Genomic DNA, 15,000 nt, shown 5'->3' with positions numbered 1-15,000 from the left:
ATTTGTATGAATTTGTATTTGTTTTTTGTTTTTCTAAAGAAAAAAAAAAAAAGGGGGGGGGGGGGAGGGGGGTTGGATTTATACCTTCCAAATTGTGAAGTCCCCATACTTAAAATTGAGTAATAATATAATAATAATAATAATAATAATAATATATAATAATATAATAATAAATAATAATAATAATAATATAATAATAATAATAATAATAATAATAATAATAATATAATAATAATAATAATAATAATAATAATAATTATAATAATAATAATAATAATAATAAATAATAATAATAATAATAATAATAATATAATAATAATAATAATAATAATAATAATAATAATAATAATAATAATAATAATAATAATAATAATAATAATAATAATAATAATAATAATAATAATTATCGTTTTTTTCCAAATAAAGCGCCTCTTTCCACAAAATGTGCTCGGATGCGTTTATACAAAGACACACACACACACACACACACACACACATATATATATATATATATATATATATATATATATATAAATATATATATATATATATATATGCATATACGATCATATATTCTTTCATTCAATAAAATTAATAAAATCACTCACAGAAAACTGAAAGAAAGTACTCTGTCTCCAAAGACAAAGAAAGTACTCTGTCTCAAAGACCCTTTGAAGGAGGACAGGGAATTACGGTGTTTGGTTTCTGCTGAAGGGGCATTTCACAGAGAGGGAGCAGAATGTGCGAAAGCACGTCGTAAACAATTTGACTTGGGAATCAAACAGTTCAAGTACAGGGAAGTAGATGAGAGGAGAGAGTGATTCGGATTGTAGATAGAAAGAAGAGATGACAAGTAGTTGGGAGCAGTGCCATAGATGCACTTATAACAGTAACAGGCAAGTTTCTAAGTAATTCGTTTCTCCACCGTATATAGTAATGGAGATGATTGTGGGCAAATTTATTCCAGAGACAAATTGACGTTTCGGTTTTCCCCTTTACCAGCTGAGATAAATTACCATTTAACGTTGTTTCTTTCCCTCCACTTTTTGAAGCTGTCAAGAGTTCACCATCATATTGAGTTATAGATAGATACAGTGATAGAGGTGGTGGTAGGTTAGTTTTATTCTAGGTTTCCTTGAAGAGGTTTTGACAGGATCAGGGTCATTTTAACAAATTGAGATTTTTTTCTTTCAGATTTCGGCATAATAGACTTTGATATTATTATAACAGACTCCCAACGCCTTTCTCCGAACACTATCATATTTTCCTCTGAGGTGATTCAGCTACATTTATAGTCCGTTCCAAGTCCCGTGCGCACAGAATATCCCAAATTCCTCCAAAGTTACGAAATGTGGTGCCGTGATGTTTTGAACGCGAGATTAGCTACATCTTAAGTGACCTTGCGAATTTTGAATACTGATAGTGATAGACCAAACAACTTTCTCACAATGCCGAGTTCCTTTGATCTTTTCATGGCTTGCAATAAAATATGACGCAAACTTTAAAATGTTTACAGTAACGGTGTGTTGATTCTCTTTCCTAGAGAAAATAATCATAATAAAGTTGCATTCAGTGGTGAAGCTTAGCAATAAATAATATTGGGTTGTTTCAAATGGTGGAATAATAGATACATTTAAATTGTACTTAACACCGTTGAAAACAGACTCACAACGTTTATAATTCATCTCTTACCTGGTGGGCAACGGATATGTAATATATTGGACGACACAAGAAGACTGTTTGGTGCTTATACATTTATTTCGGACAAAGACATTGGTGTCAAAACCATAGTGATCCTCCACATTTTTACGCCGTTTTCGATAGGATGAGGAGAAATATCTTTCACAAAGACATAATACCCCGAACAACTGTTCAGCAAGGCAACTCATAGAGTTCTCACAAGACAAGTCATGTAAACCAATTGGTCACCACCCATCGCGTACAGTACATGTTTGCCATTCTTGAATTATGTTTACTGGAGGGAGGGGGGATTTGAAGGTAATAATGTGAAATATCGCTGAATCTAAACTTTTAAAACACCAAATAAATTCCATGTGAGTTGTGTAGAATATGAGCATTCAAGGGAACCACAGTTTTTAAATACAAGAGATGCATACTCAAAATTACATAACTATTAATTTGTTCTGTCCACTTTGGGTTCCTGCCATCTTTTGATAGTATTTCATGAAAAAGAATTCCGCGCTTCCTTTCTGGATAAATACTTGTAACTTTTCCTCATTGTGACAAATTTGCATATTTAATCCATATTATTTTCAGTTTTTATGAATGAAGGAATCATATTAGAAAGCTACGTCTCTGGAGTTCAACTAGTTTTTATTACAATTATTTATGCCAAGTGTGTACAAACTGTACAGTTTACTATGCTATTTTGAACCCAGGATGTCAAGGTTAGTGAGTAGTATAGTACACATCAATCTCGTGAAAAATAAACCCCTGGTCAAACCTGTGGGGAGTTCAGAGATCGTAATCACAACAGATTTCACTGTGTATAATATTTTTAATGTAGACCATCCAAATATTCACTCATCCCAGATCCTTCGTTTTTTATATACCGTAAAGAAGAAAAATCCCAAAAGAACGGTACCGTAACCGATGAAAAATCGCTAACAATGCTATTGTTCAAGCCAATTCTCATTAAAATCCATCAGGAGTTTGGGAAGACTATCACTATCAGATGAGCAATCTCACACCTGGAGGAATCTACACTATCAGGTGACCACCCTCACACCTGGAGGAATCTACACTATCAAATGACCAACCTCACACCTGGAGGAATCTACACTATCAAATGACCAACCTCACACCTGGAGGAATCTACACTATCAAATGACCAACTTCACACTTGGAGGAATCTACACTATCAAATGACCAACCTCACACCTGGAGGAATCTACACTATCAAATGACCACCCTCACACCTGGAGGAATCTACACTATCAAATGACCAACCTCACACCTGGAGGAATCTACACTATCAAATGACCACCCTCACACCTGGAGGAATCTACACTATCAAATGACCACCCTCACACCTGGGGGAATTTGCACTATTAGATATGAAGGCATTTTCACCAGTTATCCGACAACCTAACGGACACCGTAGGAATAAATAACATTAATCAGATGAAATACCTGGAGATATCTACACAATTTGATGACCCACAATGACACTTGGTGTCGGAACCTACATCACGTTAAAGATGACTTACCAGAAACCTGTAAGAATCCACCCCAGCCCTCAGCCTCGTCTCTGTTAGCGACAGAATGTTCTAGCATACCCTTGATGGTTTTCCCAGTGATCACTATAATATCTACAGTGTTTCGAAATGGTTGCACATGAAGTACATCAGCAATAGTGATCTCCCCTTTGGACAAATTTAGAATAACAATGAGCTAACCTATTCTATCATCATCATCATCATCATCATCATCATCATCATCATCATCATCATCATTATCATCATCATCACCATCATCATTATCATCATCATTATCTTCATCATCATCATCATCAACATCATCATCATCATCATCATCATCATCATCATCATCATCATCAACAGAATCATCATCAATATCTCGAGTGGACAAAAAAAAAGAGGTAAGAGCGATGCACCAAATAAAACAGGAATTAGGTGAACTGTCTTGAAATTCGATAATCAGTTGAATAAATATCAATCTAATAGCGAAGAAAAAGAAGAAACGGCAAAAAAAGAATTTTTCAGGAACAAAGTCTTGAAGTCGTGATAAAGATGTTTAAACAAAAGATAATAAAGTATATTATGTGGCCAAAAGGTTGTGGTTTGAGGCTAACAAACGGCTTTTAACCAGCTAATGGCCGTACTCTAGAAAGAAACGTATGAAAAGATTTGGCCAGAAAACTAGTCCTTAAAATATCGATCGATTTAAATGACCTTCATCTTGGCAAAACTCTCAAACCCGTGACCTCATCTAAATCGATCGATATTTGAAGGACGACTTTTCTGGCCACATTTTTAAAGACGTGTCTTCTTCCTCTTCTTCTTCTTCTTCTTCTTCTTCTTCTTCTTCTTCTTCTTCTTCTTCTTCTTCTTCTTCCTCTTTGTTATAGACACATCTCACGTTCAAACTAGATTGATTTTAAATGTCTAAATTGGACAAAAAATAAAGGAGTGGAATTGATGAATTGTTGTTCGACTCGTCATATGGTGACCTTGGTGTTTGAGGATGTTATTGTTTTGTGTTTGTTTTTAAGGGTTTTACGGCGCTTGCAACACATTAAGGTCATATCAGCGCCAGTAAAAAGAAAGAAAATGTTATAGTAAACATTTCTAGAATTACAATTGTAGCACCCACGAAAAGGTAAGCCAAAGGGGACTTGTTCAAATATTAAACAGATGTAGATTCCAAGACCACATTATCAATATACTTAGTTTGAAATAATCTCATCCAGACACAAGCACAGGTCCCAACAAAGAGGGATACACTCAAATATTTACAAATCATAAATATATGTAAACAAAACAATACAATGCATACCAGAGAGATGATTTACACGACAAAAAATATCCTCTCCCAAAACTAACTATACATTTGACTGTTTCCCTCCCAGCCAGGGTATCCGGCCAGGGCCTGGACAAAACCAAGTAATCTCATTCCAAGACAAAGACAGAAAGCATGTTGGAAAAACAGATATAGGGGGATAGAAGACACAGTAAGTACCTCCCTGCCACTATGGGAGGTAAGCAAGGACCCCACCCAGGCGGAAGTTATTAGATACACAGTGATACAAACATTTAAAAAGATCGGGGTTGTCAGATTCCGCTGCACCAGATGGTAGACGATTCCACTCTCTAATAGAAGCTGGATAAAATGAATTGAGGTGGGTGTTTGATCTTGATGGGGTGATCGTTATTCGATATGCGTGTCATCTAGTCGATGATGTTCTTATTGATCTCTCTGCGGTCGATCTGGTTTTTAAGTAATATATTTATGAATTCGTCGTTCTTGTTCTTGGCTGGAGAAGGATATTTGAGCCCGAAACGTTCTGTGTTGGTATGTTGTGATTTTTTTAAAAGCTGTTATATTCAATTTGTTTATTACTTTTTACAGTCCACAGCTTCTAGCAGCTTAGTATCACAGTGGTTTCTGGGAAATACACTAATCCTCTATTAAATTCTAATTTTTTTCTTTATTTTTCCACAACTACAGTGTCTATCTCAAAGTATCCCAAACGATACCAAGTACAATAATTTCTTTAGATTATGAACTGACTTCATGAACATTGTTGACGTTAACTGGGATGATTTAAAAAACCCATTTCACTCATGCAGTTTGTTTCTTAGAGCAGACATCCGGGTGGTGTATTATCGCCTAGCAGGCGTCATAACCCGTCATGCATGTTTAGTGTTGCTGTTGGCTAAGGACGCTTTGTAAAGCGCTTTGATCACGTTTAGTGGATATCGCTATATACAAGAGCTCAAGTTTTACAAGAACTCATATATTTGTCTGTTTATTCAATTGCTTGACATCTAATTTTCAGTCTTTTTAAAACTTAATTTTATCATCCCCTTCATTTTCATCACTACCCCTAATATTTGTTATACTGCACACCTACCCGTCATCAGGTCCGACCTAATGCCTCCACTATTGACCACGGCAATAGTTACTCGACTCAGTCGCATCCCGTCGGCATGTCGCATATTTTCTCTCACCATAGCGTCCGTTATCAAATTACCTGGGATACACGGAAAAAGTTAAATGTTTAACATAGACATCAAATGGAATGGGGTGAATCAATGAAATAATTTCACATATAAAAAGTATGATTAATCCTGTGATGTTTCAGTATCAACCAGTTGACCGTCATGCCCTGGAAATCCATATATTTAAAGATTTGGCCTGAAAACTCGTCCTTCAAATTTCGACCGATTTATATGACTCTCATCATCTTCGCGAAGTCTCAGGTTTGATATTATTTGCCAAGATGATGGTCCTTTTTATTGATCAATAAATGAAGGACGAGTTTTCTGGCCCAAATTTTTAAATACACAGTTTTCCAGATCATGGTAGTTAACTGGGCTAAGGTAGAACTAGATTTTTCCGAGACCATCAACAAAGAGAGAGAGAGAGAGAGAGAGAGAGAGAGAGAGAGAGAGAGAGAGAGAGAGAGGGGAGAGAGAGAGAGGAGAGAGAGAGAGGAGAGAGAGAGGGGAGAGAGAGAGAGAGAGAGGGGGGAGAGAGAGAGGAGAGAGAGAGAGAGAGAGAGAGAGAGAGAGAGAGAGAGAGAGAGATAGAGTTGTGGTATCTCAGCCCTCACGATAGAGAAGAATTTAGATAGAATCCGTCTTAGGTTTGCCTCTCTTACCGTATGTCAAGACATTACTAACAAAAAGAGGATAAAAAATAACCGACTGTGCTCAACCGTGACCTCTGTAAACTTAAGACAAAAAAAAAAAAAATACTGACAAAACATGACGTCACAAAAGAAGACGACGATCTCAAAACGAAAGTAAAAAATGAGTTGTTGAAAGTGTTCTAGATAACAAATGATTTCATTGGCTAAGCGATTGATTACAACTCACAATTAACTTTCCCCCGTGATCTTCGCCTTTTATTATGACATTTTAAAAAGTTAGCATCAGGCTATGAGTTTGCGTAGGCTACGGCTCAGCTCACGCTCCGGACGAGCCTTCAAGGTGGTAAGGAATTGGATTCAATAGCCTGATGTCACGTCGCCCAGCAACGGTGGCCTTCGTGGTTCTAAACAAAGAAAATCGGTACTTTTTATTCTTCATGCTGACTAGAACTTTTCATATGTCTTGTGATCAGAATGTGTAAAAGTCAAAACATGATCAGATTTATAATGTTTATTTTCCCTCTGGATACGCTTTTATGCTCGTCGGGGAAATATTTCATAAGGGCGTCCGCCATTGTTCCGATAGTTTAGAGCCAGTTACTAAGTTACCATGCGCCATTTCGAGTGAAGTGACGTTACGACTGTTGAAGCGTATTAACAAGAGGAAGAATGGAAATATCTAAACGGAAATAAACGATTAATCACGTCTCACAATAACTACCTATATATTTATTAAGTGTACTATCAGACAACAAAACAAGGTCGAATTAAAGATAAGAACGATACAACTCTTTGCACCCGTAACTCATCCTTCAAATGCTTTTCCCCGAAACTCTGACACAAAAACTCTCATCTCCCTGCCCCACCCTTGACCATTACTTCAATCTCTCCTTACCAGCCATTTTCAGGATACTCCCCAAACTTCATACCTAACTAACACAAAAATAGAATTTTTATCACTCTGATATAATATCAGTAAGTCCGTGCGATAAATAATTTCTTTAGCAAGATATGCTCAACAACACACTGTTCATTTTCTTTAAATGTTATGATGTTCAAAAGAAATTTGAATGAGAAAAATGTTACGGTGAATGACATAATCAGTCCAAAATTCTCATCTTCCGACTGATTTTGTCATGCACTAACACAAATGTTGGTTGTATCTTAACGAATGTGACAATTTTCTTATCGTCATAAATTGAGAATCATTGGTTCAATCACTGTCACGGCATTTTTTTTTTTAAATTACAATCTTTGTTTTTCCTTTTGTTACTATGAGATGTTTTTTTCTTTAAAAAAGGTAGTTTAATTGTTAACATTTCATTTTTAGAATGATCTTATTTGTTATTTGTGATGAAGATTGGATTAAATTACGTTAAGGGAGGATAATTTGTCTACGATGGTGACAACGTTAAATGTCTGCCTTCATTTTTTACGTACCATTTTTACTTTTAAAAGGCTGTGATATGGAGCAAAGCAGATAAAAACATCGTGTCTTAATACAGGTTTTAATATAACCTTTGAAACAAAATATTGTAAGCAAAGGAACTCATTTAATATGTTTTATAAATATATATAAACGAGGTGAGAGCAAATGATAATTTTGGTGCGCATTTACATGTTTTTTGTACCGACCTGTTTGGCGGTCCGATATGCTCCTGACTGGTGTCAGCAACATCAACAGAAAGAAAAATTTGCTGCTTTTTGAAGATGTATACCACGTACTAATATGATTTCGACTATGAGAGTCAGATAATAGCAAATACTAGTTTCTTCTGTAGATGGCCATATATATATATAGATATATATATATATAAATATATATATTATATATATATATATATATATATATATTACTACGAGTTATTATTTAACTATTATTATTATTACCCATATTGCATTCGTATCTCCTGCAAATTGACCTGTCTCCAATTATATCAAATAAAGTGGTACCAATTGTTTCTTTCTGTCGCAGAGTAATACCCGGTAGATAAGCTTTCACCGTATTCAAGATAGCCGGATCTGGAACAATAAATTTAATAATTACAACAATGATAGCAACAATAATAAGGTCCTGATTCGAGTCGCACTCTGAGCAGCGCATAGTTGAATCTTTGAAAAAGGCTCTTACTCACATTTGATTTCCGCAAGGCTTTTGATTCTGGACCTCATGAGAGATTATTCATTAAACTAAAAGAATATGGAGTTAAATGGAATATCCTTAATTGGATTAAAGACTTTGTTAATAATCGAATACAAAGGGTCATTGTCAATGGTGTGGGGTCGGATTTTAAGAATGTAATTAGCGGTGTACCCCAAGGAAGCGTATTGGGACCACTTTTATTTCTTTTATATATAAATGATTTACCATGTGGCATAAATTCAGCCTGCAAACTGTTTGCAGACGATACAAAGATCTATAGTACAACTGAACATCATAACATTCTACAAAATGATATATTTTCACTTTTCAAATGGTCTACAACATGGCATTTGGATTTTAATGTTTCGAAATGTAAAGTATTACATATAGGAAAAAATAATCCATGTCATAATTATTTTACCGATACTTCTATGTCAAATCTACTTTCCGTTGTGCCTTATGAAAAGGATGTGGGAGTTACTTTTGATTCACATTTGAATTTTGATTTACATATTGATAATTGTGTAAGCCGTGCAAACAGAATGATGGGAATAAATATAAGAACCTTTATAAGTCTTGATAAAACCACATTTTTATATTTGTATAAATCGCTCGTTCGACCAATTCTAGAATACGGAAATTGCATCTGGAGCCCATTATATAAAAGACAATCTATTAGTATTGAAAGTGTACAGAGCAGAGCTACCAAAAAAGTTATACAATACAGTATTTATCTTATAAGGAAAGGTTAGAATTTCTTGACTTACCCAGTTTGAAATATAGAAGAATTCATGGGGATTTAATTCAGGTTTATAGATTGGTACATGGTATGGATAGGATAGACTTTTCTGATTTTTTTTTCATATTCTAATATTACTTTTACTAGAGGGGACAAGTTTAAGATTTTTGTCTCTAGATGCAAAACAAACATAAGACAAAACTGGTTCGGTATTCGTATTGTTCAGAAATGGAACAGTTTGAAATTTGAAACAAAGAATGCAAAATCTATGGATTATTTCAAGGTGTTAGTAGACAGGGAATTATATGATGGGAGATTTATATATGACGAATAATACGTGTTTGCTCTGCTGTTGACATCGCTTTCAATCTTGTATGTAGATATTTTGCATTATTATATTATTATGGTTATCTATACGAGTGTATGTGTGTGTGTGTGTTTGTGTGTGTGTGTGTGTGTGTGTGTGTGCTTTGCATGTCACGGTTAAAGCTATATGTTTGTACACCACATGAGTACATTTAAGTTGAAATACTATCTTTACCACGTGTATCATTATTGTAATATTTAATCAATAGATTTATGGCATTACTAAATAATATTAAGGGCATTCAAGGGATCTTATCCTATTTTGCCCTATACCACATGTTATGTTGTCATATGTTATGTTATGTTATGTTGTCACATTCTCATTCTCTTACCGCACTCAGGTGAAAAATGATAACATGCCAGTTAACAGCATTATATCTGTCCGAAAATGTGTAAAATCGCCCAACAGGCGTCATATCTTGTCCTATATGATAAGAGTTGCGGCTGGCTAGAGAATCCTTGTAAAGCGCTTTGAACTCAGTTAATGGATATTGCGATAAATGAAAGCCAAAGTTTTTATTTGAATTCTTTTAATTGTCTTTTTTGTTTTGTTTGATTGTTTGTTGTTTATTTTTTTTTTTTTTACTCACCTCTCTTTACTGTATGGTCCAAAAGAATGGGGTTTCCATTCCAACTCAAGATGGATCCGCAATTGCTAAACTTCACATTAAGTTCCCCGAGATATTTCCCAAAAGCAAAGTCTTGGACAACCAACACCTTCTTACCGATATTGTTAGTAACGACAGTTGGATAGTCTGCCACTGGCTTTTCGCTGCTTGGCTGTTTGCCTGAAATGGACATGAACTTTTTTCATTTCGGACAGAAACCTTTTGCTGAAAATATTGATAGTTGTTGGGTTTGTTTTGAGCGAACAAAACTCACAAAAATCACACAATTCATTTTTTTTCTAAAGCAAGCCACAGCACCGAGATGTCAGTTCCGTGTTGAAAGGTCTTTGTATTTCTTCTTTGTCCACCAATCAAGGGACTGTAACTGTAGTCCATTCCACAACCCTGGGGGCATGCGTTGACGTGGATATCTTCACAACCTTCTGGTGGTTCTTAATGATAATTGGCTCGAACACTAGAATTGTTAGTGACATTAAACTTTAAACCGATTTTTTGCATCGGTTACAGTACCATACTTTAGGATTTTTCTTCTTTACGGTATATAAAAAACGAAGGGTCTGGATGAGTGAACATTTTGATGTTTTGCAATACACAATTTTAGACACAGTGTATACTGTTAAAATTACGATCACTGATCTGACCCAAAGGCTTGACCAGAGGTTTACATTTCACGAGATTAATGTGCACTACTCAGTAACATTGCCATTTTGAGTTCAAAATGACACAACAACCTGTACCCACTTGACATAAAACATTGTTACAATATTTGAAAGCCAGAGGCTTCCTTTTGTGATTTCTACAATCATAAAAACTGATAAAAATATGGATTAAGCATGCACATTTGTCACAAAGGGGAAAATTTACAAGTATTTCTCCAGAGAGGCGAAGCGCGGAATTCTTGTTCATGGCATGCGGCAAATAAATAGCAGTATGGGTCACAACCAGGAACTCAGAGGCGAGATGTTAAAATAATAATATATGTCATCTAATTTATGCATCTTTTATATTTGAAAACTGCCATACCTTTGAAAGGTTATACAGTACAAAACTGCATGGAATTTGGTTTGATAGAAGTTTACTTTCAGTAATATTTCACTTTAATACATTCAAAGCGCCCCCGCCCCCCTCTTTCCAGCGAACATAATTCAAGAATGGCAAATACGTAGCGTACTCGATAGGTGACCAGTGGGATTTTGTGACATGTCTTGGCAGACCTTTATATGAGTTGTCTTGCTCAACAGTTGATCGGGTGTTATATCTTTGTGAAAGGCATTTCTTCTCGTCCTATCGGAGACAGGCGTAAAAATTCGAGGATCATCCTGTCTTTTTTAAATCAATTTCTTTGTCCGAAGAATGTATGAGCACTTAACGTGCTGCTTGTGTCGTCCAATGTATAAAATGGCCGTTGCCCACCAGGGAAGAGACAAAGTATAAACGTCGTGAGCCTATTTTTAACGTTGTGAAATACTAAATAAGTGCTATCTGTTATTATACTATTTTAAACAACCTTAAATAATTTGCTAAGCTATGCCACTGAATGCAACTTTTGAATGATTATTTTCCTCTCGGGAAAGAGAATCAACACACCATTACTGTAAACATTTTAGATTTTCAGTTAAATTTCATTGCAAACGATTTGATGAAATGATCAAAGGAATTCGGCCTTGTGAGAAAACTGTTTGGTCAATCACTATCGGTATTCAAAATTCGTAATGTCACTTAAAATATATGCCCTCATGCAAAGAATCACGGCAACATATTTCGTAACTGTGGAGAAATTTGCAATATTACGTTCGCATGGGACTTGGAACGGACTATAGTAGATAATGCATTCACTTACACTTTGAATGTACTTGATCATGAAGAGTGAATATTGATATACTTTAATAAACCACACAATCCAAAAAAAAACATTTTTAAAAACATAAAAGTCGTTCTGATCTTCTGATCTAGCTCAATCTAAAAAGAATTGGACGTTACGATCACCATCCATTAACGCAGTCTCAGCTGGCTAGGCACCGTCCTTCACATGGAAGAAGACCGCTTCCCTCCCTAAAAAAAATAGCATGAAGGATAACAACAGACTAAGACGAGGACGACAAAAGACACACGGAAAGTAATTGTCGACAGAGACTTTTAAACCTGGTTACTAACATGGAACATGCCAGCACAAGACAGGGAGGGGTGGCGAATCTGGACGGCCAGATGTGTCAAAAACTTTGGAGGAACTAAGGTCTAAGGTCTAAGATCAACCGGAAATAACACTGTAATGGTGCGGTGGGACTCATATCAGTAACAAGAGAGGAAAGTAATGAAATTCTTACCTTTATACAAAAATGTGTTGGAGTGGCCTCCCACAATGACGTCAAGTCCTGTAACCTTAGTTGCAATTTCTTTATCTTTCTTGTATCCCGCGTGACCAATGGCAATAATCTTGTTGACACCCCTTTTCTTCAGTTCATTGACCTGCTTTTGAATGGACGTTATCTCATCTTCGAATGCAATGTTCTCTTTATTGGATAACAATTGAAAAAAAATAGATATTAATATATCCAGCATTTCGAAAATCTTATATTAGGATCAAAGTTAATTCGCCAACATGCCTTCTTCTCCTTCTTCTTCTTCTTCTTCTTCTTCTTCTTCTTCTTCCGTTTTAGTTTCTAACTTCAACTTTGAAGATTCCACAGACCACAGTATTTTTCTTTCATTGAAGATGCGAGACTATTCCACTGTCTTACTGTAGATATTGTGAACGAGTGCAAGGGGGATCCACTCTTGAGTGGGAAACAATAAACTTGGATGACTTCCTCTCATTTTGTTGAATATCACCAAGGGGTAATTTCACTCGATCGTTTAGCATTTCCAAAATATTGTCGCTTTATCACGCTTTCTTCTATGTTGTATCAGTTCAAGATCTAAATCAGTTTCATTTTAAAAAATCTTTGTTGTTTTGATATATAAATTTCACTGCTCTGTTTTGTATTCGTTTGTATTCAGATTTCTGATTTGACGTGAGGGTCCCAGACAGAGCTACTATATTCTAAAGCATTTGCAACACTTTAAGTTTATTTCCCTCCTGCTGTTGTTTAAGCTTCTTCCGAGGAAGCCTAAAGTAGAGTTTGCTTTTCTGCATATGTTCTTTCCAATTTAATATACTCTCTTAGTCATTGTTACTCCTGGATATTTCACCTTGCTCACTTCTTCAAGTGCAGTGTTATGTATTGTGAACATTGAATGTATGATTTTCCTGTTGTTGTGAATTTAGAATCTGACACTTCTGAGGATGGAATTCCATACTATTTTCTAATTCCCAGCATTGTAAGCTATATCGATCGGCTTGAAGAATGTATGTGACACTTTAGTGCTTACTGTCCTATAGAGAACGATTTCATCTGCAAACAATCTTAGTTGGGCTCCTGGTGTTAGTCTTTCTGCCTTATCATTAATGTAGGTTAAGAATCGGAGGAAGCCGAGAACTGTACCCTGAAGAACATCAGACACCATGTCATTTGGGCTGACTCTGAATGAGCACCATCAACGACAACTACATGTCTTCGATTGGTCGAGAAGGACATGATCTATTGGAATGATTTGTTTTGTATTCCACATCTCCATAATTTCAGTGCCAATATATGATGTTGGACCTTGTCAAATTATTTTCTGAAGTCTAACAAAATGGCATCAGTTTGTAATTTTGTTGTGATCAGTTGTGTTTCAAAACAACACAAGATCTATTTGTCCTAAAACAGGTCGTGGTTCTGTTAAAACTTTATTGGTCTCTTTATGATTCATTATGTTAAAAGATATGACATGTTCCTGTATTTTACTGGTTATTAATGTAATAGATACTGGTCTATAATTCTCTTCGTGAGATTTTTCTTCTATTTTAAAAATCGGTGTTATTTTACCTCCATCTTTAGGTTATTTCCCTTGGCTTAGTGAACTCTGGGAAATGTCTGTCAATGTAGGTGGTAATTCGTCTGAGGAGTTTTTCATTAATTTTCCTGGTATATCATCAGAACCAGTTGCTTTGTGTTCCTGAATTGCATTTAGAAGCGTTGCGACACCTCTCCCTGATATTTCGATGTACTCCGTTATAGGTACCGTATGTCCAAATTGTCTTGGTCATGTGAAGTATATTTTTTTGCGATTGTTGGATCGGAGAAAACTGAAGAAAACTGGTCATTCAATATATTGGCCTTAATTTTTGGGTCTGATTGGAATGTTCCGTTATTGTCTTTGAGCGTATCAATTACATTTTTGTCTCTATTTTTACTATTGATATACAACCAGAATTCTGTTTATTGCTGTTGCTCTCATCGTTTATTATTTCATTCACATACTTTCTGTGGGCTCCACGGCATTCTCTTTGAGTTTCCGATTTGATCGTTCTGAAGTCGTCTTTTGACGCTTCAGAGTTGTTGCTTTTTTGCATTTAGATACGGTTCGTTTTTCTTTTTAACAAGTAACTTCTTTTGTGTAACAATCCATGGTTGGTGAGTTTTTAAAGTTGTAATATTTTGAGTAATGTGAATGTTGCTGCTAAAAGGTTTAGAAATATCTAGTATGCTATCTTAATTTGTGCTTCCTTACAAAGGAGCATACTATTTCATGCCAATCAATGTTTATTCATCGTAACAACGCCACAACCACATTATCTCATCTATTTGTAGTTACATTCATCCTGTTTTGTTGATAAAGGGGAAAACCAAAACGTCCATTTGATCTGTTCTTGTAATAAAATTGAAGCTTACATTCAATTTCA

At 35.4% G+C, this 15,000-nt stretch overlaps 1 protein-coding gene across 2 annotated transcripts in view; it reads right to left on the bottom strand.

The window, feature by feature from the left end:
• The window catches only part of LOC144968223 (snake venom 5'-nucleotidase-like), a 43,139-nt gene that overhangs the window by 5,361 nt on the left and 22,778 nt on the right, over positions 1-15,000 (bottom strand). The window contains exons 7-11 of one of the 2 annotated variants that reach the window (XM_078906362.1): positions 12,560-12,745; positions 10,197-10,394; positions 8,249-8,380; positions 5,618-5,737; positions 3,231-3,386 (exon numbers count right to left, since the gene is read on the bottom strand). In XM_078906362.1, coding sequence (XP_078762488.1) covers positions 3,231-3,386; positions 5,618-5,737; positions 8,249-8,380; positions 10,197-10,394; positions 12,560-12,745 — 792 coding nt within the window. The remainder of the gene's footprint in view (positions 1-3,230; positions 3,387-5,617; positions 5,738-8,248; positions 8,381-10,196; positions 10,395-12,559; positions 12,746-15,000) is intronic. The other variant, XM_078906363.1, reaches the window with a different exon arrangement.

The sequence above is a fragment of the Berghia stephanieae genome, chromosome 3 (genome assembly GCF_034508935.2).
Source record: "Berghia stephanieae isolate SIO BIC M18660-M18661 chromosome 3, UCSD_Bste_1.3, whole genome shotgun sequence".
Lineage (NCBI taxonomy): Eukaryota > Metazoa > Mollusca > Gastropoda > Nudibranchia > Aeolidiidae > Berghia > Berghia stephanieae.
Note: the sequence above shows the minus strand (reverse complement) of the source record. Positions and strands in the feature narration are given on the sequence as shown.